This window comes from Armigeres subalbatus, chromosome 2, assembly GCF_024139115.2.
Source record: "Armigeres subalbatus isolate Guangzhou_Male chromosome 2, GZ_Asu_2, whole genome shotgun sequence".
Lineage (NCBI taxonomy): Eukaryota > Metazoa > Arthropoda > Insecta > Diptera > Culicidae > Armigeres > Armigeres subalbatus.
The window spans coordinates 247,482,516-247,505,701 of NC_085140.1; the positions used below are offsets into that span (position 1 = coordinate 247,482,516).

General features: G+C 38.1%; 2 protein-coding genes and 1 long non-coding RNA gene across 4 annotated transcripts; 1 reads left to right on the top strand and 2 right to left on the bottom strand.

Annotated features, from left to right (window-relative positions):
* The first annotated feature begins 2,388 nt into the window (after positions 1-2,388).
* LOC134216136 (uncharacterized) lies at positions 2,389-3,150 on the top strand. 2 transcript variants are annotated; one of them, XR_009980513.1, is made up of 2 exons: positions 2,389-2,526; positions 2,917-3,150. It is a non-coding gene; the product is annotated as an uncharacterized LOC134216136 (long non-coding RNA). The 2 variants fall into 2 exon arrangements; XR_009980512.1 differs by lacking the exon at positions 2,389-2,526 and adding an exon at positions 2,540-2,830.
* Positions 3,151-18,148: 14,998 nt separating this feature from the next.
* LOC134209670 (uncharacterized) lies at positions 18,149-19,439 on the bottom strand. Its single transcript, XM_062685677.1, has 3 exons — positions 18,962-19,439; positions 18,569-18,884; positions 18,149-18,328 (listed from the first exon to the last, which is right to left on the bottom strand). Exons 1-3 carry the CDS (start codon positions 19,378-19,380, stop codon positions 18,149-18,151), a joined length of 915 nt encoding a protein of 304 aa, XP_062541661.1. The 5' UTR covers positions 19,381-19,439.
* A 93-nt stretch (positions 19,440-19,532) lies between these two features.
* Positions 19,533-21,763, bottom strand: LOC134209671 (uncharacterized). Its single transcript, XM_062685678.1, has 2 exons — positions 21,422-21,763; positions 19,533-19,878 (listed from the first exon to the last, which is right to left on the bottom strand). Exons 1-2 carry the CDS (start codon positions 21,682-21,684, stop codon positions 19,533-19,535), a joined length of 609 nt encoding a protein of 202 aa, XP_062541662.1. The 5' UTR covers positions 21,685-21,763.
* Between the last annotated feature and the right edge of the window lie 1,423 nt (positions 21,764-23,186).

Here is a 23,186-nt window from a genome sequence, read left to right on the forward strand (position 1 = left end):
TATTTCAGTATAGAGAGGACGCATTTATATCTATATTTTAGGATCCCGAAGAAAAATCTTGCGCAAATTTGCGCCATTTTGAAAGCGGATGTTTTTAGTTTGGTACTGTATTTTAGGCATTTATGACCTATATCATACATTCAACATCCCCATGAAAAGAGGAAGAGTCATACAGCAATTTCCATGACACCATCTTTCAGCTCTATGTTTCCCCTTGCAAACACATAGAGTTGAACTGATTTCGGTATTAGCGATGACGAGAACAAATTAATTGAAATTATCAATGTTTTTCAGGGTTTTAAAGGGTAAAGCACATGGGTCAAAAAGTGAAAATTGAGAAAACTGATATTTCAGCTAAATTATCATCACAATATCATAAAATAAGGTGAAATATAGCAGTTTGAGAGATAAAATAATTTATTCCGGCTAGATTGCGAAAATACCCCTATGTGCGACGCTTGAGCAAATTACGCGGAAAATAGGTGGGAAATTGTTATATATCTAATTATAATATAATTTGTATATATATATATATATATAATTTATATTTTATATTATAATTTCAAAATTCTAGGAGGAAGCACAATTTTTACGAAACTTGATATTCGTCAAGCATTCCACCAAATTATATTGAGTAAGAAATGTAGATACATCACAACCTTCATTTCTCCACTCGGACTCATGAGATACAAACGGCTCATGTTTGGCCTTTCTGCTGCTCCTGAGCTGTTCCAAAAAGTGATGGAAACAGTATTTGCGGATTTGCCATGGCTGATCGTCTTCATTGATGATATTCTAATACCAGCCAAAGATATTGATGAATTACAATACAGAACTAACCTAGTGAATCAACGGATAAGACAGTATAACATAATGGTCAATTCCGATAAAGTAGAGTGTGAAGTAACAGCCCTAGATTTTCTTGGCTACCACATAACTACAAATGGGATATCAGTTGCAAAAGACAAATTAGAAGCAATAAGGAAGCTTGAACCTCCTAAATCCACGGAAGAAGTTCGCAGCTTTCTTGGTTTAGTTAACTTTGTTAACCGTTACATACCACACATGGCAACAATTACGCACCCACTCAATCAACTTACTCACAAAGGAATGAAATTTCACTGGGATTCTGATCATCAGCAAGCATTCGACCAAATCAAAGAAATATTAGGGCGTGAGGAAACTCTAGGATTTTATAACCCAGAACACGAAACATATGTTATTGCTGATGGAAGCCCAGTAGGACTTGGTGCAGTTTTGGTTCAGAAAAATGAAACGGGTCAATTCAGAATCATCCACTTTGCTTCAAAAACTCTCACAGCAACCGAAAAGAAATATGCACAAACTGAACGAGAGGCATTGGCTCTCGTATGGGGATGTGAAAAATTTTATTATTTCCTGTATGGAAAATCATTTTACCTAATAACTGACCATAAACCGCTTGTTGTGATTTTTGGCGATCGGGTTAAGCCATCTCCCCGTATCGAAAGATGGAAATTACGATTAATATCTTATGACTATACAATTATGTACCGACCAGGTAAAGGAAACATTGCTGACCCTCTTTCGCGATTGTGTCAATCTGTACCAAATAATGGGCCTTGTTACGACGAGGAAACTGAAAGAATTATCAGACATATCACTGAAGACACTTGCCCTATTGCTATATCTCTACCTGAAATAGAGCAAGCGACACATGCAGATGAAGAACTTCAAGAACTCATCAAGTGGTTGCCATACGTTTCCAAACGTTGGCCAAAAACTCTGATGAGGTATAAAAAAATTGCTAGCAGCCTAACTTCCAACCAGAAAGTCGTAATGAAAGACCATAAGATCATTATACCAAGGCAATTACAAAAACGAACATTAGCGTTGGCGCATGAGCCTCATCTTGGGATATCATCTATGAAACGTCGGCTTCGATCTAAAGTTTGGTGGAGTGGAATGGATTCTATGATTGAACACCACGTCCAAAGTTGTCAAGGATGCATGTTAGTAGCTGCTCCCGAAATACAACCAATCACCCGAACCGAAATGCCACAACGACCATGGATGAAAATCGCAATAGATTTTACAGAAATCCCTGGCGGAAATCATCTTTTGGTAGCAACTGACTATTTCTCAAGATACATTGGAATAATCATTCAAAGTTCAATGACAGCCACACAAACAATAACAAAGCTTAGGGAAGTTTTTGCAAGGTTTGGATACCCAGAAGAAATACTGTGTGATAATGGCCAGCCATTCTCTTCGGACGAATTTTCGACTTTTTGTAAACGAAACGGGATAAAAATTAAACATTCGGTTCCTTATGCTGCATTCCAGAATGGACAGGTAGAGAGACAAAATCGTACTATTCTAACATCGATCAAAATAAGCGCAGCTATGGGACGTGATTGGAAAAGTGACTTACAAGATTTCTTACATGCCTATCGAGCAACTCCACATTCAGTAACAAATTTCTCTCCCGCTGAACTTATGTTTGGATGGAATATACGGGATAAACTACCAAACTCTACTCGCAAAGTAAGTATAAACAAAGCTAGACAAAATGATGCTCGCAGAAAACAAAAAGGAAAACTATACAGTGACGAAAAAAGGAAAGCTAAAGAGTCTACCATCGATGTTGGAGACTATGTTGTAGTGAAAAATTTTATTCGGAAAAATAAACTTTCACCAAATTTTAACCCTCAACAATACAAAGTTATCCAAAGAGATGGAACACGCCTTCAATTGAAAAATCTTGAAACAGGTGTAATTTGTAGCCGGCATGTAAATCATACAAAACGAACTTTAAATAAAAACCCATTATTGGACAAAGATGCAATAGGTATTACTCAACAATTTAGAAACATATTATCGAAAGATGTAATTATTCAAAATCATCGTAGTTTTTCATATACATTTTATTTCCAGATGAGAATTCAAATCAACTCTCAGCTGGTATACAACTTCAGGATGCCGAGACTCTAACGCAGAAAGAAACTAAAACACAGGACGTCGAGTTGCCACCATCATCATCCGACGAATTGAAGAAGCGACGACTCACACCCGAAGCCAATCAAGTTAAACCAAAAAGACAGAAATGTCTACCTAAAAGATTTCTAAACTTTGAATTGTATAATTTAAATAATAATGAACACTAATTAATTTATTAGAAACTTATTGTAAACAAATAATAGTTTAATCTAAACATATAAACCAATAGTAGAAAAGAGGAGAGATGTAGGATCGCAGTAGTCGATATATATTATTCTATTGGCAAGTATCTAATAAATAATCATTCTTATGTCAACCGCCAACGCATAGAGACGTTTCTATAATAATTTTGAGCGGAATTTTGTCAAACAAAAGCTGTTTTAGTCGTTAATTCGATGAGTTTTGGCGTATCCACAACTGTTTTTAATGCTATTATATCCATAATAGACTATTTTAACACTACCGCAACATTAGGACATACCACAACGATAGGACGTTTTACCCTATTCGGATTGAATTTTGATTAAATTAAATTTGGAATGGAATCTAAGGGTGGATTTTAATTGAAGCTTGATAGTTCTGGATTAATTTTAGATTGTATTTAAATAGAATTTTAATTTTTTTAGCGGAGCATAAGTCTGGATTTATACTTAGAATGAATGTTTAAATCATTGATGTAACGAAAGGGAGGCTATCCGGTAGTCAGGGCACTGTCAGTGCGGAAGTTTACTGCACCAGAAGTGGTGGACAACCCTCGACGCCGGGGGAGTCTGAAGGATTTGAGTCACTGGCGGAGTTAAGCTGGGGCACGTGACCCACCAAATCGAATATTTCACTGTAATTTAATTATACCTGATAAGAAGATTATTTTGGGCTTTTGGTGGAACGTCTTCACTTGTCATAAGGCTAGTTCGTAGTATCCCATTTCCAGAACTAAATGGAATAGTACGAATTCGTCTTATGACAAGTAATTATATCTGAAAAAAAAATTCTCCTAGAATTTAGATTAACTTTTGAAAAACTTCCAGAGGATTTCTTGCAGTTATAAAGAATTTTTGAAGAAATCTAGGAACTTTTTTAGAAATTCAAATAGGTAGATATTTCTCCAGTAATTTTATTGGAAATTCCATCGTTAATTCCTGTAACAATTCCTTCGGAAATTTATTTTGCAATTTCTTTGCAAAATCTATCCAAAAATCTTTCATGCTTTTGAAATTTCTTCGATAATTCATTCTGAATTTTCTCCAGGAATTTTTTCGAAAATTTCATCTGAAAATCCGTTAGAAATTCTTTCCACTTCAGGAATTCCCTCCAGAGATAATTTAGAATACGGATTTTTTCGGATGGGTTTCTAACGGAAATATCAAAGGATGAATATTTTCCGAAGTATTCCCAAAAAGAATTTCTGAAAAAAATCCTAAGTGAAATTTCAAAGGAACTCCAAGAATTTCTTACGAGAGGGATGTTCTGAGGAATTACTGGAAGCATTTGTTTGGAAGAGTATCGTTCAATAATTGTTGATGTAATTTCTTTGAAAAAAAATAAGGTTTTCCTAAATCAATTTCTGCAGAAAATCTTAAGGAAATTTACAAAGGAATTCATAAGGAAACTCATAGAAAGAATTCTGCTTAAAGAATTTCGGAATGTTTTTCTGAAACAATTTCCGTAGATATTCTTAAAAAGGGGTTTCCCTAGGAATTTCAAAAAATCTAATGGATCTTATACAAGTATTCCTAAAGGTTTTTTAGAAGGAATTTCTAATTTTTTAAAGCTTTATTTATGTGTTACATTACGTTACATTAAGTTCAACACGGAAAAGGAATTTCTAAATGAATTACCGAAGCAATTCCTAGAAGAATTTGTAAAGGAATTCTTGAAGGAATACTCATAGGAAATAATCCTTCCGGTGTTTCTTTAGGAATGCCTTTGGAAATTCCTTCAGGCGTTTCTTCGGAAATTGATTCAGATAGATAAATTGAGAGATAAATTGAGTAAGATACGCAGGAATTTCTAAAGCAATTTAAAAAAAGTATCTTACTTGCATCTTGTATTCCTTCGATTTCTTTTTAAATTGCTTTAGAAATTCCTGCGGAATGTGGGTTAGGAGTTCCTTCGAACATTTTTAAGAAATTGTTTTAGCAATTATTTCAGGAATTTCTTATTGAAATTCTTCCAGTAGTTTTTTAAGAGATCCCTCTAGGAAGATGGTAGAATTCTTGGAAATCCTTTTGGAAATCCCTTTGGACATTCCTCCGTAAATTTAATTAGATATTCCTTGAGACCCTCGGATATTCCTTCAATATTTTTTTCGGAAATCTTTTCCGAATTTTTTTAGGAACCATTTGGAAATTACTTTAAGAATTCATTCCGAAATTTGATCTGGAAATTCTTTTTAAATTTTCGTTAGAAACTCTTCGGAAAAATATTTTAGTATTTCCTATTTTATTGTTCATTGAATTTTTGGAAAAAAAAAGCATTCCAACTAAATTTCTGGAATAATTCCTGCGGGAAATTTGGAAGAAATTTCGTATGATTTTATTAAGTTGATTTCAGCAGGATTGCTTGGAGGATGTTTCCAAGGAGTTTCCGGATAAATTTACAAAGGTCTTTCCAGAGAATTTTCCGAAGGAATTCCTGGCGTAATTTATTGGAGGAATTCTCAAAATAATTTTTGAAGGATTTCCTAAAACATATACCGTAGAAATTCCTGAAAGAGTTCCTAAAGGAATTTCCAAAGAATTATCTAATGAAATTTCGGAAGGATTTCTACTAAAATAATTTTCGAAAGTATTCCTAAAACAATTTCAACAATTCCTGAAGAAATATTCGTAAATTATTTTGAATTTCAAACGAATTCCTACAGGAATTCTCAAAGAAATTTCTAAAAGAATTTCTGAAGAAATTCCTAAAAGAACTCGTAAAGGAATCAACGAAGAAATTTTCGAAATTTTCTTACATTACCTTCTTTGAATTTGCAAAGGAATTTCTGGATTAATCAGCGAAGTAATCTCCAAGGGACATTCTGTGGAAACAACAAGAAGGAAATTTAGTCCAAGACTTGTGGAAGTAATTCTCGCCGGAGAAATTTCCGAGAGAATAGAATTTCCGATAGTTTCTATAGGAATTTCTGCACCCTTTATTTTTTTTTTTTTTTTTTTAATAATCTTGGCGGTATTTCCTGAAGAATTATTTACGAAAAAAAAGCAGAAGTCAATTCCCCAGGAAATCCTGAGAACATCCGAATAATTCAGGTCAGTAGTAAACCCCGGTTTTGACTCTGGAATTGCATGCTAGAAAATCGCAATTACAGTCAATACACCATCACATACAGTGGCGCCGGGAGTGGGTAGGACAAGAAGGACATGTCCTACGCATGAATATTCCTGGGTGGGACAGTCAAGGCGTTGTCCTACCCATGATTATATCATCAAGGTTGTTATTTTAGCTGCAATGCTGTCTGGTCGGTCTTATTTCTAGATCCACAGATAAATCATCAGACATTGAACAGTTTAACGCATGTAGTTTTTGTACACAGAAAAAAAATCCATGGTAAAAGTTACTATTTCGTAGACTACGCCTTGTTTTTGAAACTACTATGAAATTTAAGTTAAATTAACCATGGTTTCAGAGAAATTCACCACTGATTCAGTTCATGTGACAACAGTCCACAGGGAACACAGTTGATTTTTACTGCGCGCATGGTAAAATCAAACGGGTTTGTTATCTGCTGAAAATCGTCGGTGCGTATTCTTAAAATAACCCTCGGAATGGTAGTTTTCACCGCAACATTTTTTTCTGTGTATGAAGTCATTGTCTGGCAAGACCTGTCTGTTAGGAAAAAGAGAATTTCTAGTCAATCTAAGTTTAGACAGTAATCATAATTGTTTCAGGGATCCTAAAAAAGACTCCTTTACTTTCAATCCTAAAAGCGTTCTGAGATGTATTTTAGTTTCCAGAGATACCAAAATTTTACCAAATTTTCAGTCGTTGTATATAATTATATCAATTTCAAATTAATTAACGGGTAAAAATTTTATTGAAACCTACAAGGGTTTATTGAACTCTAAGGAATGACAAGCACCCATAAGCCCGCATGAAATCTGGTCCACGAGGGGTTCTGAACTCCCCAAATCGTACTGGTAGAGAATCTGTACGAAAGTTTATGAAAAGTCCAAGAAGTTAGTAATAATTGATTAGAACCATCAAAGATTTAAATAATTTTGTGGGGTCCATGACATCTATTGGAAGCTTGTAAAGATTTTTGAAAATCAGAAGCATTTCAGGATTAACTGTGAAACAAAAGATCGAAGACAAAAAGACGCAAAGACAATACGTCAAATGAACAAGTACTTACTTGATACTTGATACTTGATGGGCTACAGCTCTTCGATGAACCTACGCCGAATGGAGTATCCTTCTCCACTGGACTCGATCCTGGGCCAATCGCTTCCAGTCGCCCTGAACATTGAGCGCCCTCAGGTCCTCTTCAACAGCAAAAAGCCATCGTGTACGCGGCCTTCCACGAAGCCTGCGGCCTCTTCCGGGTTCTCTACTAAATATTATCTTCGCTTGACGTTCTTCCGGCATACGAACAACGTGACCAGTCCACCGTAGTCTGCCGTGTTGAATAAGCCTAATAATATCCAGCCCTTTATACACCTGGTACAATTCGTGATTCATGCGGCGCCGCCAGATACAGTTCTCTACCGCCGAGTATTGTCCACAGCACCTTACGCTCAAACACTCCGAAAGCTCTCCGATCAGCCTCTTTTAGCGTCCATGTTTCATGGTCGTGTAAAGCCACCGGAAGAATCAGAGTAGTATACAGCGCGAGTTTTGTTTTCATTTGCAGACTACGGGACTTAAGCTGGTTACGAAGTCCGTAATAAGCCCTACTTGCAGCTGCAATACGCCTTTTCACCTCACGGGTAACATCATTATCGCACGTCACTAATGTTCCAAGATACACAAATTCTTCTACCACTTCAAATTTTTCACCATTTCGCTACCACCACTACTAATGAACCTACGTTGATTGCCAGCGACCATATACTTCGTTTTGCTAGTATTGATCGTGAGTCCAATACTCGCTGTCTCCCTCTTAAAAGGCACAAAAGCCTCTTCCACGACACGGCGATCAATCCCGATAATATCGATATCGTCCGCAAATCCCAGGAGCATATGCGATTTTGTGATAATAGTACCGCTTCTTTGCACACCAGCTCTCCTAATCGCTCCCTCGAATGCTATATTGAACAGTAGATTCGAGAGTGCATCACCCTGCTTTAATCCATCTAAGGTAACAAATGACGTCGATATTTCATCCGCAACCCTTAAACTTGATTTCGATCCATCCAACGTTATACGAATCAGCCGTATCAGTTTCGCCGGAAAACCATGTTCAAGCATAATTTGCCATAATTCATTCCGTTTCACTGAATCATACACCGCCTTGAAATCAATAAACAGATGAGTTGTACTCCCGGAATTTATCAAGGATTTGTCTCAGGGTAAACATTTGATCCGTCGTTGATCGGCCCTCACGAAAACCTGCTTGGTATTCGCCGACGAAGGACTCTTCAAGCGGTCTCAATCTGTTGAACAGAATACGGGAAATAATTTTGTACGCCGAATTAAGGAGGGTTATTCCTCGCTAATTGGCGCACTCCAGTCTGTGCCCTTTCTTAAAGAGAGGGCAAACGAGGCCGTCCAACCAGCTAGCAGGCATTTCCTCGTCTTCCCATATTTTCGACATAACATGGTGCAGAACTTCATAAAGCTGCTCACTGCCTTCCGTTCGATACAGTTGACAACCGTGATCGAATTTTACTGACAACGAGGTAGTGATCAGAGTCAATGTTCGGACCTCTGAATGCCCGCACATCGATAACATCCGAGAAATGGTGCCCATCCACCAGAACATGGTCTATCTGGTTGCAAGTTTCACCGTTTGGGTGTCTCCAGGTGTACTTTCGGATATTCTTTCGTGCAAAGTAGGTGCTACTGATGACCATCCCTCTGGCTGCAGCGAAATTTAATAGTCGTAGGCCGTTGTCATTGGTAGCGGAGTGAAGGCTCTTTCTACCAATTTTGGGACGGAAAAAGTCCTCTCTACCGACCTGAGCGTTAGCGTCTCCGATAACAATTTTCACGTCATGCTTTGGGCACTCTCTATATAGGCTTTACCAAGACATTCATAAAACGTGTCCTTCACGTCGTCGGTTTTATCCTTTGTCGGTGCGTAAACGTTGATTAGGCTGTAATTGAAGAATTTGCCCCGTATCCTCAACACACAGATTCGTTCGCTAATGGGTTTTCACTACGAAACCAACTCCATGCTCTGCTTTTCCGCCGCCGCTGTGATAGATGTTATACTTGAATGTAGTGTTGGTCGTGGGGTCCACGTCTCGGAATTCACGTTCTCCGTGGGGCCATCGGACTTCTTGAATAGCGGCCACGTTCACTCCAACCTTCTGCAGTTCACGAGCCAGAAGGCTCACTCGTCCAGGTTCATTTATGGTTGACATTCCAGGTACCGAGTTTCCAATCATAGTCCTTATTTCGTTGCCGGGTCGGTTGCCAAAAATAACGTTCTCTTTTTCTTCTATCTTCATTTTTCGTGGTATTTGAGAGGCTTCAGTATGCTACCTTGCCGGGGTCGCATTACCTACATCGCGCTGGTGGGGCTGCCACCTTAGGTATAGCTGGCGCGAGCCGCACCTCCTGGTGAACAGACGCTCGAGGCGTACCTTCTCACTCTAGCTGATGTCAGAAGGACAACAGTGCCCAGGCTGCACTACCAGCTAAGTACACAACCCTCAGCTGGCGGTCTTTTGTCTTCGGACGACCCGTGGAAGCGTGAGATAGGAACTTCTGGAGACCAGAGCTCTGCTGGTCGCTCCTTCCTTGATGTCAACCCACCATTTTGCAGCCCAAATGGACAAGTAGATGGGGCAAAAATTCGAAAGGGCAAAATTCAAAAATATCCATCTTTATATCATGGGCAGTTATCTAACCAATTTACAGTGAGTGTGCTGCAGCCACTAGGCGAGGAATAATATGCAAGTTATTTTTTCTCTTGTCGCGAGACAGAGAAGTTGAATAATTAGTGCTTGACTGGTCGTGTACTTGTAGTACGCGTCGTTTCTGTCAAAATAAGCGCAATTCATTACAAGCTAATGGAGTGTGTAGAGTATGTGATGGAATGTACTATCACCTATCAGACAAAATACATTGAGTACGCGTTTTCATGTTTTTTGTTGGTGCAAATTGATTGAGTTTCGTCAGGGTTCATCTTTATGCCTTTAAGGTCACTCCTGACGGAATCCAAGATTAAAAGTGCTCGCGTTTTCGGGGGCACACCACTCGATACGGAAGCAACGCACAACTGTCATTTTTATTATTTTACGCATGCTGCGACGCAGCAAGCTTAATCAACAAAAATGACAGTTGTGCGCCGCCTCTGAATCGAGTGGTGTGCCCCCGAAAACGCGAGCACTTTTAATCTTGGATTCCGTCAGGAGTGACCTTAAGTATCGTCATCAAATTATATTTTTAGTCGCTTTTCAATGCGACTTCCTATTGATTATCATCCCTGCTATTTCTCTTTTCTTTTTCAACGGAAATCATGAAGATTCAGAGAATTGCTCGGTCCAACGATTGTCGAATTATTTTACCTCTCCTTATCCTGTATTGGCAGTGATCACCATCGTTTTAATTAAAATAGCTACTACCAACTATGAAATGTTCAATAAATGATGGAAATTCAATATTTATTCTGAAAATCGAAGAAAATTTCACAAATTATGTGAGGATCCTGTCCGGAATGTCCAGAAGTCCAATTTTTTTTATTATTAAATGATGATATGAAAAATGTGAACCGATTTCTCAACACCACCATCGGCATTTCTCCTATTTGTCCTACCTATGACTTAGAACAGCGGTTCTCAACCTGAGGTACATGTACCCCTGGGGGTACCTTCGCTGGCCTCATGGGGTACCTCGGACGAGAATGCGAAATGGCGGATGTAGTACAATTCCAATTAAAACTTATTGATCAAGTTTTGATAATTATGCAATTTTTTATTTCAAGACTTTGTATTGTACATAATATGCATGGCGATTAGTGAATCAAAGCCTATTGAATCCTGTCCTCCAAAACAAGCACAGTGTATGAGGGGCTGTGCGACAAAAGATCAAAAGGACAAAACGTTGAATGAACAAATTTAAAAAATCTTCAATGCAATCTACCTATTCGAAACAAAATTTTGAATAATATGTTAACAACAAAATTAAAGTCTGAAGGTACGGAAACCTCCATTTTAAAGACATGAAGGCTTTTTTCCGAAAAACTCATTTGCTTCGTTGCAAGAGAATTGGAAGCAGGCCGTCTCTTAAGAGGCTCTGAAGCCTCCCTTGAAGAGGCTCTGAAGCCCCTTTCAAGGGCTTGAAAGCCGCCTTTCAAGAGCCTCCTTTCAAGAGGCACGAAATTTATCTTCCATGAAGATTGGAAGCGTACTTTAAAGTGGCTCGAAAGCCACTTCTAAGAGGCTCTGAGGCTCTGAAGTCTCCCTCCAAGATGCTCGGAAGCCTTCCTTCAAGAGGGTTGAAAGCCTTTTATCAAGAGGCTCTGGAACCCCCTTTCAAGGGCTCGAAAACCGCCTTTTAAGAGGTCCCGAAACCTCCCTTCAAGAAGCTTGGAAACCTTCTTCAAGAGGCTTAGAAGCCTCCTTCCGATACGCTCAGAAGCTACCCTTGAAGAGGCCCGGTTTTTTTCTTGCAAGAGGTTTGTTTGCTTTACTTTTAAAAAACTCTGAAGCCTGAAGGTTTTCTTCTTGCAAGAGGTTTGTTTGCTTTACTTTTAAAAACTCTGAAGCCTCCTTTTAAGCGGTTCAAGAGCCGCCTTTCAAGAGGATCTGAAGTCTCCCTTCAAGAGGCTCATAAGTCTCCGTATAATAGAGGCTTAATTATTAAATTAATTATATTAAAGAGGCTCAGGAGCCTCCAATAGGCAAAAAAAAGTCCTGCAGGAAGCTAGATGTATAAAATTACTTTGAATTGGAATTTTTCTCGTAATAATGCAAATTTCAGCCAACTTCATGGAGCGCAATATATCCCGTTAGTTTTCGTCGTTTTTTCATATATCTTATCTACGCTTGTTTTCATTTACACTAAAAAAATAGGGGGTACCTCAATTAACGCAAAAGTCTGAAGGGGTACCTATTAAGAAAAAGGTTGAGAACCGCTGACTTGCGTGGATGTGCCTCTGATCAAGTTTTTGGAAAAATACTGCAAAAAAAATCCTAGTGACCTTTTCAAATATAGACGACGAAATGCAATTAAAATTTCGTTACGTTTAAACTGCCTGACATTTTTCTAATTAATTTATCGCTTGACTGATTACCGCCTCCAATTATAATTCTTACTACTGACGTCAAATTATGAATGAACCAATTACGCCAAAAATGCTGGTGCCCCACCTTTGCCAGAAGTCTCACCAGTGATGGGAGTAACACGGCCCTAGACCCCAGTAAGTTACAAACTCTTCGAATTAACCACTAAAACACCTTTTTGTTTGAAAAAATTCTATTGAAACTGACGAAAAATCAAAATTTTTCCCTAATAAAATGAAATCAGTTTTGTTTTGACGCGATGCTTAGCTCCTCCATAATAGGTCGTTTTACCCTATGCAAAATAATTTAGCCATAATATGCTTAGGTATTCCAATACCAAACGAATAACAATTTGTGATGCGTTTGGTATTGTAATAACTGAGTATGTTATGATTAATTATTTTAGAGCGTCTTAGGGGAAATGCTACAAGGTTAAAAGACTATTATTCTTCCATTTACTTCCACTATTAACTATTTTTATTTAACTTTAGTGTTCACTGAAGAAGTTTCCAAGTAGGAAACGAAATACGTATCTGCTTGTTGATACATAAAAAAGTTAATAGTGGAAGTAAATGGAAGAATAATAGTCTTTTAACCTTGAGTATGTTATGCCTGACTTATTGTTCATATTAATTTTTAGTATTATTTTTTGGTATTTCCCCTCCTATGCAAGGCTAGTTCATAATAGAGTATAGTATCAATAACAGAATAAGGTATTATTGACTTAATTTCTCCTGCTTGGGTATACACGTCAACCTGTAATAAATGACCTCAATATTCAAAGAAACCTTATCAGTATAATTGTTCTAACCTAAATCAGTGAATAGATCTACTGATCCTGTTCATTCACAGCAATAATTCATAATAAAACAAAAAAAAAAGAACAACGAACTTAATCGATTATTGTATACAGTGAATGATTTATTTACAAACAATATTGATATGAAAGTTGATTATGACCATGACTACGCCTCGAAGAAACGTTATTCCCCTCTATTCAAAATCGATGAATGAATTCCGCGAAACGGATTAGAAACGTCCCCAGGCATAAAGAAAACAGTAGACAGAGTATATAAACATGGAGAAGTCACGACGATAACTTGAAATAAAATTCTAATTTACGATCCTCCCGTCCGTCTACTAGGCCAAATCGAGGAACGATACCCATCAATGTGCGACCTCCAGACGGAGTAAACTTATATTGCGTCACTCGGAACGTCGCGATTTATCGCCTATCCAGTATTTACTAATACGAACACACAAACATTTACACACGGCACCGGAAATTGCTACGTCAACAAAATAAATCGGACACCCAGTTCCTACAGACCCGACCGCAATCTGCGGCGGACGCTCCGGCATGAAAAATAGGTTAAGTGCGAAATCTTTTAATTGTTGGGACCAACCGTCCGTAGATTGCAGCATCTTGTGACAAAGCTTGTGAACTATGGTCTCGCTATAAATCTGGCCTTAGGCGACATCCGAAGAAATGAATTATCAAATAATTTTCAACACAATGCAGTGCAATGCTTCTGCCTGCCAGCAAGCTTCATTTGAATAATCGCCATCTGATAAGAAACGTGCCAAGAAAGTCACCAACAACGGTAGTATCGTCTTTACCCGGAGGCACGTGGTGTGTAATTTTAGGCATTGGCGGAGGCTCAGGTTCTCGGTTGAGAATTATGAGAAGCATTTTGCTGCGGATTGGAATGAGAATTTCTCACAATTAATTTACCGGTGGTGCTGAAATTAGAGTGAGAAGTTCCATTTGCAGGATTAGGTTCTCCCATAACTACAATTGCCCTACCCGTGGAGACTTTCACCACGCTTAAAGGAATATAATCTGTTATGATTTATGAGACCGACTGCGGTGTATGATTTACATATTTCAATTATTTTTTTCTGATTTCGCGGAATCTTTATTATTAAAAGGAAATGATACAGGGGGCAGCAGGGAATATGTCCACCACCGATTTGGTATCGATTCAAAAGAGTGGTGCGAAGGCCTTTAAGGAGATACGGGAAGCACGAACAATCATCAAATCGTCATCATTTTCATCATTGAATGCTTAGTTTTTTTCTACAACGAATAAATATGATTTTGAAAAAGTACCTATCAGCGGCGCGTGCTTACTCGCAATCTACATGCTGAAACATTTGGGAGTATCCATAAATTACGTAACGCTTAGAGGGTTGAGGGGGGTTGCCATAGAACTACCTGTAGTGGCTCGAATCTTCCTCGATCCTCCAGCTAGATTCGTCAGTCGCATACCGTCGCAGCTTGACACGGTGTTGCGGAACAGGAGCGGAACCTGATTTGAATGATCCACGCCGGAAGTTGTATGGAGAATCTACCGATGGGAGAACGCTGAACTCGACGGGAGCCTCGTCACCGGAACACCTCCAATCGGCGGATATACTGACGCCATCTTCGGAGGCATCCGAATTGTTCAGCTCCATTTGGAGCTATTGAAAGACACTTGACTTGCCGTTCTCAAATATCACTTAAGACTGAATTTATTATCATCAATAATTTGGCTTTAACTACTCTGATGCCTGTGTCTCCTAAGTTAATTAATTTTTTAAAACATATTTTTAATCAAACTCATTTGTACACTACATTCTTTACTACCCCTACTGATTATTGATATACATGATACATGAACATATTTTTAAATCTACTGGGTTTCTGAATATTTCTTCTAGGTCTGGAAATGTTTATGTCCTGCTGTTCGTTATGCTCCACAGGGTTACTGTCCATCAGTTGCTCATTGTCTGATCCAAACATGAGTGCTCGATCTTCCTTGCTTGATGCTTCCAAGGATTCTTGTGACTCCAACTGCGTTAATAAGATAAATAGTGAACAAGTAATATACGAAAGATTAAAATATAAATTGAGTAAAAAGAGACAGCAAACAAAAATTAAGAAAAGATACGACTTACTTCAAAATTTGATATACTTTTAACATCCTGAATATTTCTTGTAATTTGCACACCTCTATCGCTTTGAATAATAACCTTGGCGCCATCTCTCGCAATAATCGTGTATTTCTCCTTTGAAAATGTTGGGTCAGTCTTGCAATGCCTTTTAGTGGCCAATAACACCCTGTCGCCAATTGTTATATTAGATTCTTTCGCTCCCCTATGGAGATCTGCATACTTTTTGCTGACTAGTTTTGCTTCTGCATCTTTATCTCGAACGGCATCACGGTCGATCTGTTTCGGAGGCACCCAAAGGCTCACGAATGTACCCCTATATTTCCATCCGACAAGTAGTTCGAACGGTGTAATACCGAGACGGGAATGTGGTTTCATTGTATTATGTGTATGCACATAGATATTCAACGCCTGCTTCCAATTCGTCTCATCTTGCATTGCTCCTGTTATAGCCTTTATGATACCTTGATTTTGTCTTTCCACTACACCATTCGATTGCGGACTTAGAGGTATGGATTTTCTGACCTTGACCCCTTTAGCCTCCCAGTGATTGACAAACTCGTAACTTTGAAATGGTGGCCCATTGTCACTTTGCATTATTAACGGTAGGCCCCAAGTGAAAAATATCCGATTCAGTGCTAGGTTCGTGTTCTTGGCGTCAATGCATTTTATTTCAATGACAGAGATATATCTTGAATAAGTGTCTACAGCCACAAGAAATTCTCCCGAGCCACATTTAGGAACTGACAGGAAATCAATTTGAATTATTTCCCATGGTCCATCTGGCAATTCTCTACTAGACAATGGTATTGGCGGATTTCTTCTTGAAATAATCAAACATGTTTCACACTTTTTTACGAACTCTTCAACGTCATGGCTCAGCCCAGGCCACCAAAAGTAGTCGCGTATTATTCTCTTCATTGCAGCGCAACCAATATGACCCTGATGTGCTGTTTTTAAAGCCTTATCGCGAAGTCTTTTAGGAAGTATTACTTTGTCTTCTTTAAAAACCCGGGGACCCAAATTTCGGAGATTTTTAGCATGAGCTTCGTAGCGACCTAGATTCGGAGGCCATTTACTGGATTTAAGTGCCAGCCTAACGATCTCGAGCTCTTCATCACATTCTGAAGCAAGATCAATATCACTCCATGTAATATTCATTGATCCAGCATCTAGAACGTAAAGTAAATGCTTATCGTTGTCCTCATCGAAAGATTCATCAATTTTTGATCCTGCGATCAGCCTAGACAATGCGTCAGCAACATTGAGGTGACCTGGTATATATTTCACAGTGAAGTCGTATGATTGCAATCGTAACGCCCAACCTTCTGCGCGAGACAAAGCTCTTTTGCCGGTTCGGAAAGCGCTTCCAAAAATGAATTCATTTGCTTCAGAGTCAGTTCGAACAACGAAAGAAATTCCCAATAAATAGAATCTGAAACGCTCGATTCCCCAAACCATGGCTAAGGCTTCCTTTTGCGTGTGTGGATACTTTGTTTCCGTTGATGTTAGGGATTTGGAAGCACAAGATATTATACGGGGTGTTCCATTTTCGTTAAACTGTACTAGCACAGCTCCAAGACCTATTGGAGAAGCGTCTACATATAATTCTGTTCTGTCCTTGTAGTCGAAATATCCCAGCTTCTGAATTGATTTAAGCGCTTCGTATTTCAAAAAATTGAACTCGTCATCTTCATCCTTTGTCCAGTAAAATTTGTCCGATTTAGCAAGCAATCTCAGTTTGTATGTCTTTTCCGCTCTTTTGAAGATGAAGCGCTCTGTGAAATTCATGAGTCCTAGAAAACTTTTTACCTCTTGTTGAGATTCTGGACGTCTGAATTCACGTATCGCTTTCAGTTTCTCTTCATCTAAACTCAAACCATCTTTAGTTATCATAAAACCTATGAACTTCACGGACTGCTGTCTAAAAACGCATTTTTTCTCATTTAGTTTTACTCCATGTTGATGTAACTTGTCCAATACTGCCTTTAAGTTCGCATCATGTTCTTCCTTCGTGTTACCAAATATAAGAACATCGTCTAAATAATTTACCACGCCTTCGCTGTCAGCTAACACGACCGTTTGCAGTATTTCTTGAAAAATATCCGGCGCATTACACAAACCGAATGGTAGTCGCATAAATCTGTATGTTGATTCCCCGGCAAAAAAATTCGTCAAATGCCTGGAACTGGGGTCTAACACAACGTGGAAGAAAGCGTTGGTAAGATCAATGCTAGAAAACCACATTGCACCATTTAATTTAGAAACTATGTCTTCCAAAGTCGGCATGCGAAAAGGTGTTCTAATAATGCATTTGTTTGGTCCTCGTAAATCTACGACTAATCTGATGTCATTTTTGCCTTTTGGTACGACCAGCAAAGATGAACAAAAGGATTTATCCATTTCTTCAGTAACTTCTTCGATAATTCCCGATAACAACAGGTCTTGCAAACGACGATTTGTTTCATCTTTGAATGCAGGCGGAATACTGGTGTAGATATTTCTGCTGGGAGGTTTAGTTCTGTCATATGCAAGAACTACCGGTGGTACATTGAATTTGGGAAATTCTTCTGAAACATTGCAAATTTCTCCTGCAAACAACTTGTCGCGGCACAAAGCGTTAGGTGAATTTAAAATGGGGACGTTCAAACCCACTTGAAGAACACTATAGCGAATTGCAGTATTTCTTCCCAGTAACGGTCTAGCGTCGGCAATGACGTAGAATTTTTCAAAAAATGTAGGGCGATCTTCAGAAACTACCAACTCCGCAACAAATGTGGCTAGAACATTGATGTTTCTTGAAGTAGCATATCCTTTGAGATTTTTATCTGATCCTTCTGTTATACAGTAAAGAGATCTGGATGACACGTTGCATTTTTTAAGAGATTGAACGTATTTGAATCAATTGTATTAACTTCTGCCCCCGAATCGATCAAAAATGATATAGCACAATTGGCGATATAACCAACAATGACACAATTACAATCTTTTTTGGAAATATTGATTGCATGATTTGCTTCCTGAAAAATCAAAAGGATCACTTAAAACATTGATTTCGTTCATTTATAACAAAACCTTGCTATCCTCACATCATAGAATTGTGTTAGTTGTGTTATAATGCAAAGGTTAAAACCTTAACTCCCAATCATCTAATAATACATTCCATATTTATTATATTTTATATTTGAATAACATAGCAAATTATATATAGTGTAGGATAACAGATTTCAATTAGCTCAGTATGAATCCTCACTACTTACAACTGGTTCATCGACATGCAAGTCTGTTTGGGAGACCGCTGCAATTTGACGAACTTTGGGTGGAGGCCCCTGCTGTTGGTCATCATTTTTCCTTTTCATTGTGTTGTGTGTCGATGCTGGTATAATGCCACATGCACGCTCCAAATGACCTTTGCGATGGCATTTTCTGCAAATTTTGTCAATGGCATGACATTCTGAAGTCAAATGACGAGTACTTGTACATCTTGTGCAAGGATTTCGGTTTTCGTATTTAACACTTTGACGGAAATGTTGCCCTTTTTGTTGCGACAAATCCCATTTCCGAATAAACGGTCGACTATAATGTTGCATGAATTATTAACTTGTGAAATTTAGGTTTATCGGATATATAACAAAAGAGAAAAAAATAAATACCTGTGATAGCTACTTCCATATCCTTTCACTTGAGAGCCGGTTTCAGTTTTATGAGAATACGATACTGCCGCTACTTCTGCGTTGTTTGTTTTCCTGTGGTTTTTCCTGTACATTTCTTCGTTTAACTTCTCCATTTCACATGCTTGTATCTTATCAAGAAGTGATGTTAAGTTACCTCCTTTTCTGAGCACCTTACGGCTCGCTTCCCGAACTTTAATGTTTACCGCAGACGATTGTATTATAAATACTACATTTTCCAGTAATTGTTCTTCCCCGAAGTTACATAGCTTAGCAGCCGCAATCACCCGTTTGACAAATTTCAAATCCGTTTCATCTGCGTTTTGAGTAATTGATCGTAGCTTCTGACGTTGCATTAGACAGTAGTCACGTGAGCTGAACAAACTTGTTAATCTTGCCATAGCATTGGAATATGGATGCGTCACTGGGTTTGGAAAATCATGGGCAGATACTGTACCATCAAGGCAATCAAGTAGCTTAAAACCTGCCTTGATTTTGAAAATTCTCATTTTGGTTGATTCATCTGAAACTCCAACTAGTTGTATAGAAGCTTCTAGCATGTCTTTCCATTTCTCAAACGTTTTCTGTCAATCTCTTCATCTCCATCAGGGGATTTACATTCCGGAACATTGAGGGATGCGATTGAAAAGTTATTCATGCAACTGAATAATGAAGATTCATTCGAAACACTATTATGTCTTGTATTTGGCATTTCATTAGAAGTAGAATTCATGACATTGCGGAAATCGTCAGTATTGGAAACCGTTGCACATTGAGAACGCTGCCTCGTTTCTGATGACATTTTAAGTTTTTCTGCTAAAGTCGCACTTATTTTTGTCTGTTTTTTCAATGCTTTTTTTAATAACGTCATTCGCTGTTTAATTGATTTCTTTTGAGCTCTATTAATAAATAAAAATTAGATACCAATTTTAGTATAGCAGAAGAACAAACAAATTTATTTCAAGAGATTTGAATATAGAGGGACCGCAATCAGTACGAACAAGTATTTTAGGTCTAGTCTCTCTCTAAATATTTTTCGTATCACAACTCAAAGTAACTGTATCATAGCTTTTTTGAAAAAAAAAAATTCGATTCGATAACGATCATATCAGATTTGCACCTCGCAAAGTACTAAAGTATGCTATGCACCTCCCTGAGTGCGATAGTTCTGTAGCTTGGGCTGCTTTGAAACATTTACTTCACCATGAACCTCCCAGAGTTCGATAGTGATAAGTCTTTTTTTTTTTTTTGCTATGCACCTCCCAGAGTGCGATAGTCCAACCACTCAGTAATGTTAGACCACTTATGTCGTCATCAGCCTCTCAAGGTTCAATCGCTTCATCTAAATAGTAATGAAAAAACAAATGTGGCCTTTTTGTTTCAAAAGTAGTTTTTATTCGCCATGCACCTCCCAGAGTGCGATAGCTCTACAGTTTGAGACCTTCTACGATTGTTAACTCCACTATGAACCTCCCAGAGTTCGATAGCGACTGATTTTTTTATGCACCTCCCAGAACGCGTTTTTTTTTTTTTTTTTTTTGCAGCTTGGGACTGCATAAGATCACACACTCCACATGCACCTCCCAAATAGTCGCTTGACACTTAGTAAGATCATTTACGTTGTCATTAATCTCTCATGAATCATTCGCTTCTTCTCAATAATTGTGCACATCCAGAAGTCTAATAACTCATCCATAAATCAATTCTGGCTTTCGAAAATAACAACTGAATGACGACAGTGATACCATGAAAATTAATAGAAAACATCCACATCTCTGAAACATTTCCATGATTCATCAGGTACGCGACACCTATGCTGGGTACAAGCGCGTTGCTAAGAAATATGTTGATTGGAAATAACAATATCGATGCATATATAAAATCGACTGAAAATTTTCGATCTGTTTCATTGAAAATATTAAATTATTTCATGCACATTTTTAAATAACACCATAACCCACTATCACACTGTTTTTTTTTAATTTAGACAAATTGATTGGAAAATACAAATATCACACCTAAACGATTCAAATCTATCTTGGTAAACCGTCATTTTCAACAATTCTTATTTTTTGGAAAACAGAAATCACTTTTCTTCATGATCCACTATCCTGTACGCGTCAACTTTGTTGGTTTCTATAAGTGTGTTGCTCATGGATACGTTGATGGAAAATAACAATACCGATCGATGAAAAATCAACTGAAAATTTTCCATTTGGTTTCACCGAAAACATCAGATACTTTCGTGCATATTTTAAATTTCCTCAACAAACTAACACAACTCTTGTACTGTGGGAACACATTTACTTAAATTCAGTATTTCTTAAAAAAAAAACACAATTTCAGTACTGAGAGAACTGCACTACCAAGATTCAAATTCGTCCAACAAACCGACATTACAAGCAATATTGACTATTTTATAAAAAAAATCACTTTACTCACGTTTTGGGAGCATTTGCGCCATTGTAGTGGCTCGAATCTTCCTCGATCCTCCAGCTAGATTCGTCAGTCGCATACCGTCGGAGCTTGACACGGTGTTGCGGAACAGGAGCGGAACCTGATTTGAATGATCCACGCCGGAAGTTGGATGGAGAATCTACCGATGGGAGAACGCTGAACTCGACGGGAGCCTCGTCACCGGAACACCTCCAATCGGCGGATATACTGACGCCATCTTCGGAGGCATCCGAATTGTTCAGCTCCATTTGGAGCTATTGAAAGACACTTGACTTGCCGTGCTCAAATATCACTTAAGACTGAATTTATTATCATCAATAATTTGGCTCTAACTACTCTGATGCCTGTGTCTCCTAAGTTAATTAATTTTTTAAAACATATTTTTAATCAAACTCATTTGTACACTACACTACCATAGATATAATTATCAAGATGTTGAGGTCAGAGGAAATTAGTACTCATTTTATGATTCCAATGTACTAAGATTTCGATACCCAACGATACTCAGTAAAACTAAGCAATCTTCAATGCAAATTTGAATTTGTTCTAATTGTTTACCGTCGCCATGTGATATCAACGAGCTGTTTGTTTATTATTTTCCCGTCCTTGTTTTCGTACTTTTAAAGTTCATTATTAACAAAATAACAAATTGAAGCACATAACGGGTTGTCTTCGAAAATAAGGCTTAGTTATTCGCAACACATTTTGGCACATATATGATATTTTATTTAAATCCGATGAGTTATTTTTGTGTTAGATTACCGTGTTGGCAAACTGTATAAATATTTGCATGTTATAGAGAATTATTGAATTAAACATTAATGTCTCAGTTATAGAGTTTAAAAATTTCAAACTATGACAAGACAACCATCGCATCATAACTGCATTCAGAAATGAGAAGTGGAAAGTACATTAGGTAACGCAATTCGTAGAACACCATCCACCTTATGAGATGTCCATTGTCCATACATGTATGTTTGAAGTAATTAATTGATAAATAATTTATCTTATCCCGTTCAAATACTTGACAGTAAACATTTTGTCCATTGAAATAAAAAGTAGGCTTTAAAATTAAAGCACAATATTATTCGAAAACAAATCGACACACAGTAAACGCAAAGTTTATGGTGTCATATGTTTGCGTGTTGACCATAATTGTATCATAGTGACTTTGCCTAAACTGCAAACCACAATGAATTAAGAAGTGATATGTAATAAGTGAGAAATAATATGTGAGATGTGAGAAGTGATAAGTGAGAAATTAGAAAGATGAGATGTGAGAAGTGTAACTGCCGGTTGCTCAGCGGGGAGCCTTCCTGAAACTCCCTGTCATCAATACACCTCAGGGTCGGCATGCTTAACGGGAAGATTCGAGATACAAGGAATGACCGCACTGAAGCATAGAAAAACTCACATTATTTGGTATTGCTGACAACATTTATTCGGACTTTTCCGACACTCTTCCACACTGTCCCACTTTCTTATACTACGCTAACCTGAGTTCCACGGTATTCGCTTCTTTGCCGCCAATCAGCGGCTCTTCACGCAACGGAATGGGTTCGGTCCTCCTAATAGCGTCCTCTGCAGGTTCGTACGCCATCCGGAGCCTCTCCAAGCGTGTTGACGGACTCGGATTTTGGCTCGTATCGATGGAACTGCCGTTCCCGACTTGACACTCCTTTCCCGCCAATTAGCGGCTAGCACTCCTCCACACTCAGACTTGGTGATGGGATGCAATGGCGTCCTCTCC

Coding starts and splice junctions, on each gene's coding strand:
- LOC134209670 (XM_062685677.1), bottom strand. CDS start 19,380: ATGGCAAGATTAACAAGTTTGTTCAGCTCACGTGACTACTGTCTAATG. Junction 18,885..18,961: donor TATGGAAGTAGCTATCACAG/GTATTTATTTTT, acceptor GCAACATTATAG/TCGACCGTTTATTCGGAAAT. Junction 18,329..18,568: donor TGCATGTCGATGAACCAGTT/GTAAGTAGTGAG, acceptor TTGATTTTTCAG/GAAGCAAATCATGCAATCAA.
- LOC134209671 (XM_062685678.1), bottom strand. CDS start 21,684: ATGGAGCTGAACAATTCGGATGCCTCCGAAGATGGCGTCAGTATATCC. Junction 19,879..21,421: donor GGCGCAAATGCTCCCAAAAC/GTGAGTAAAGTG, acceptor ATTTATTAATAG/AGCTCAAAAGAAATCAATTA.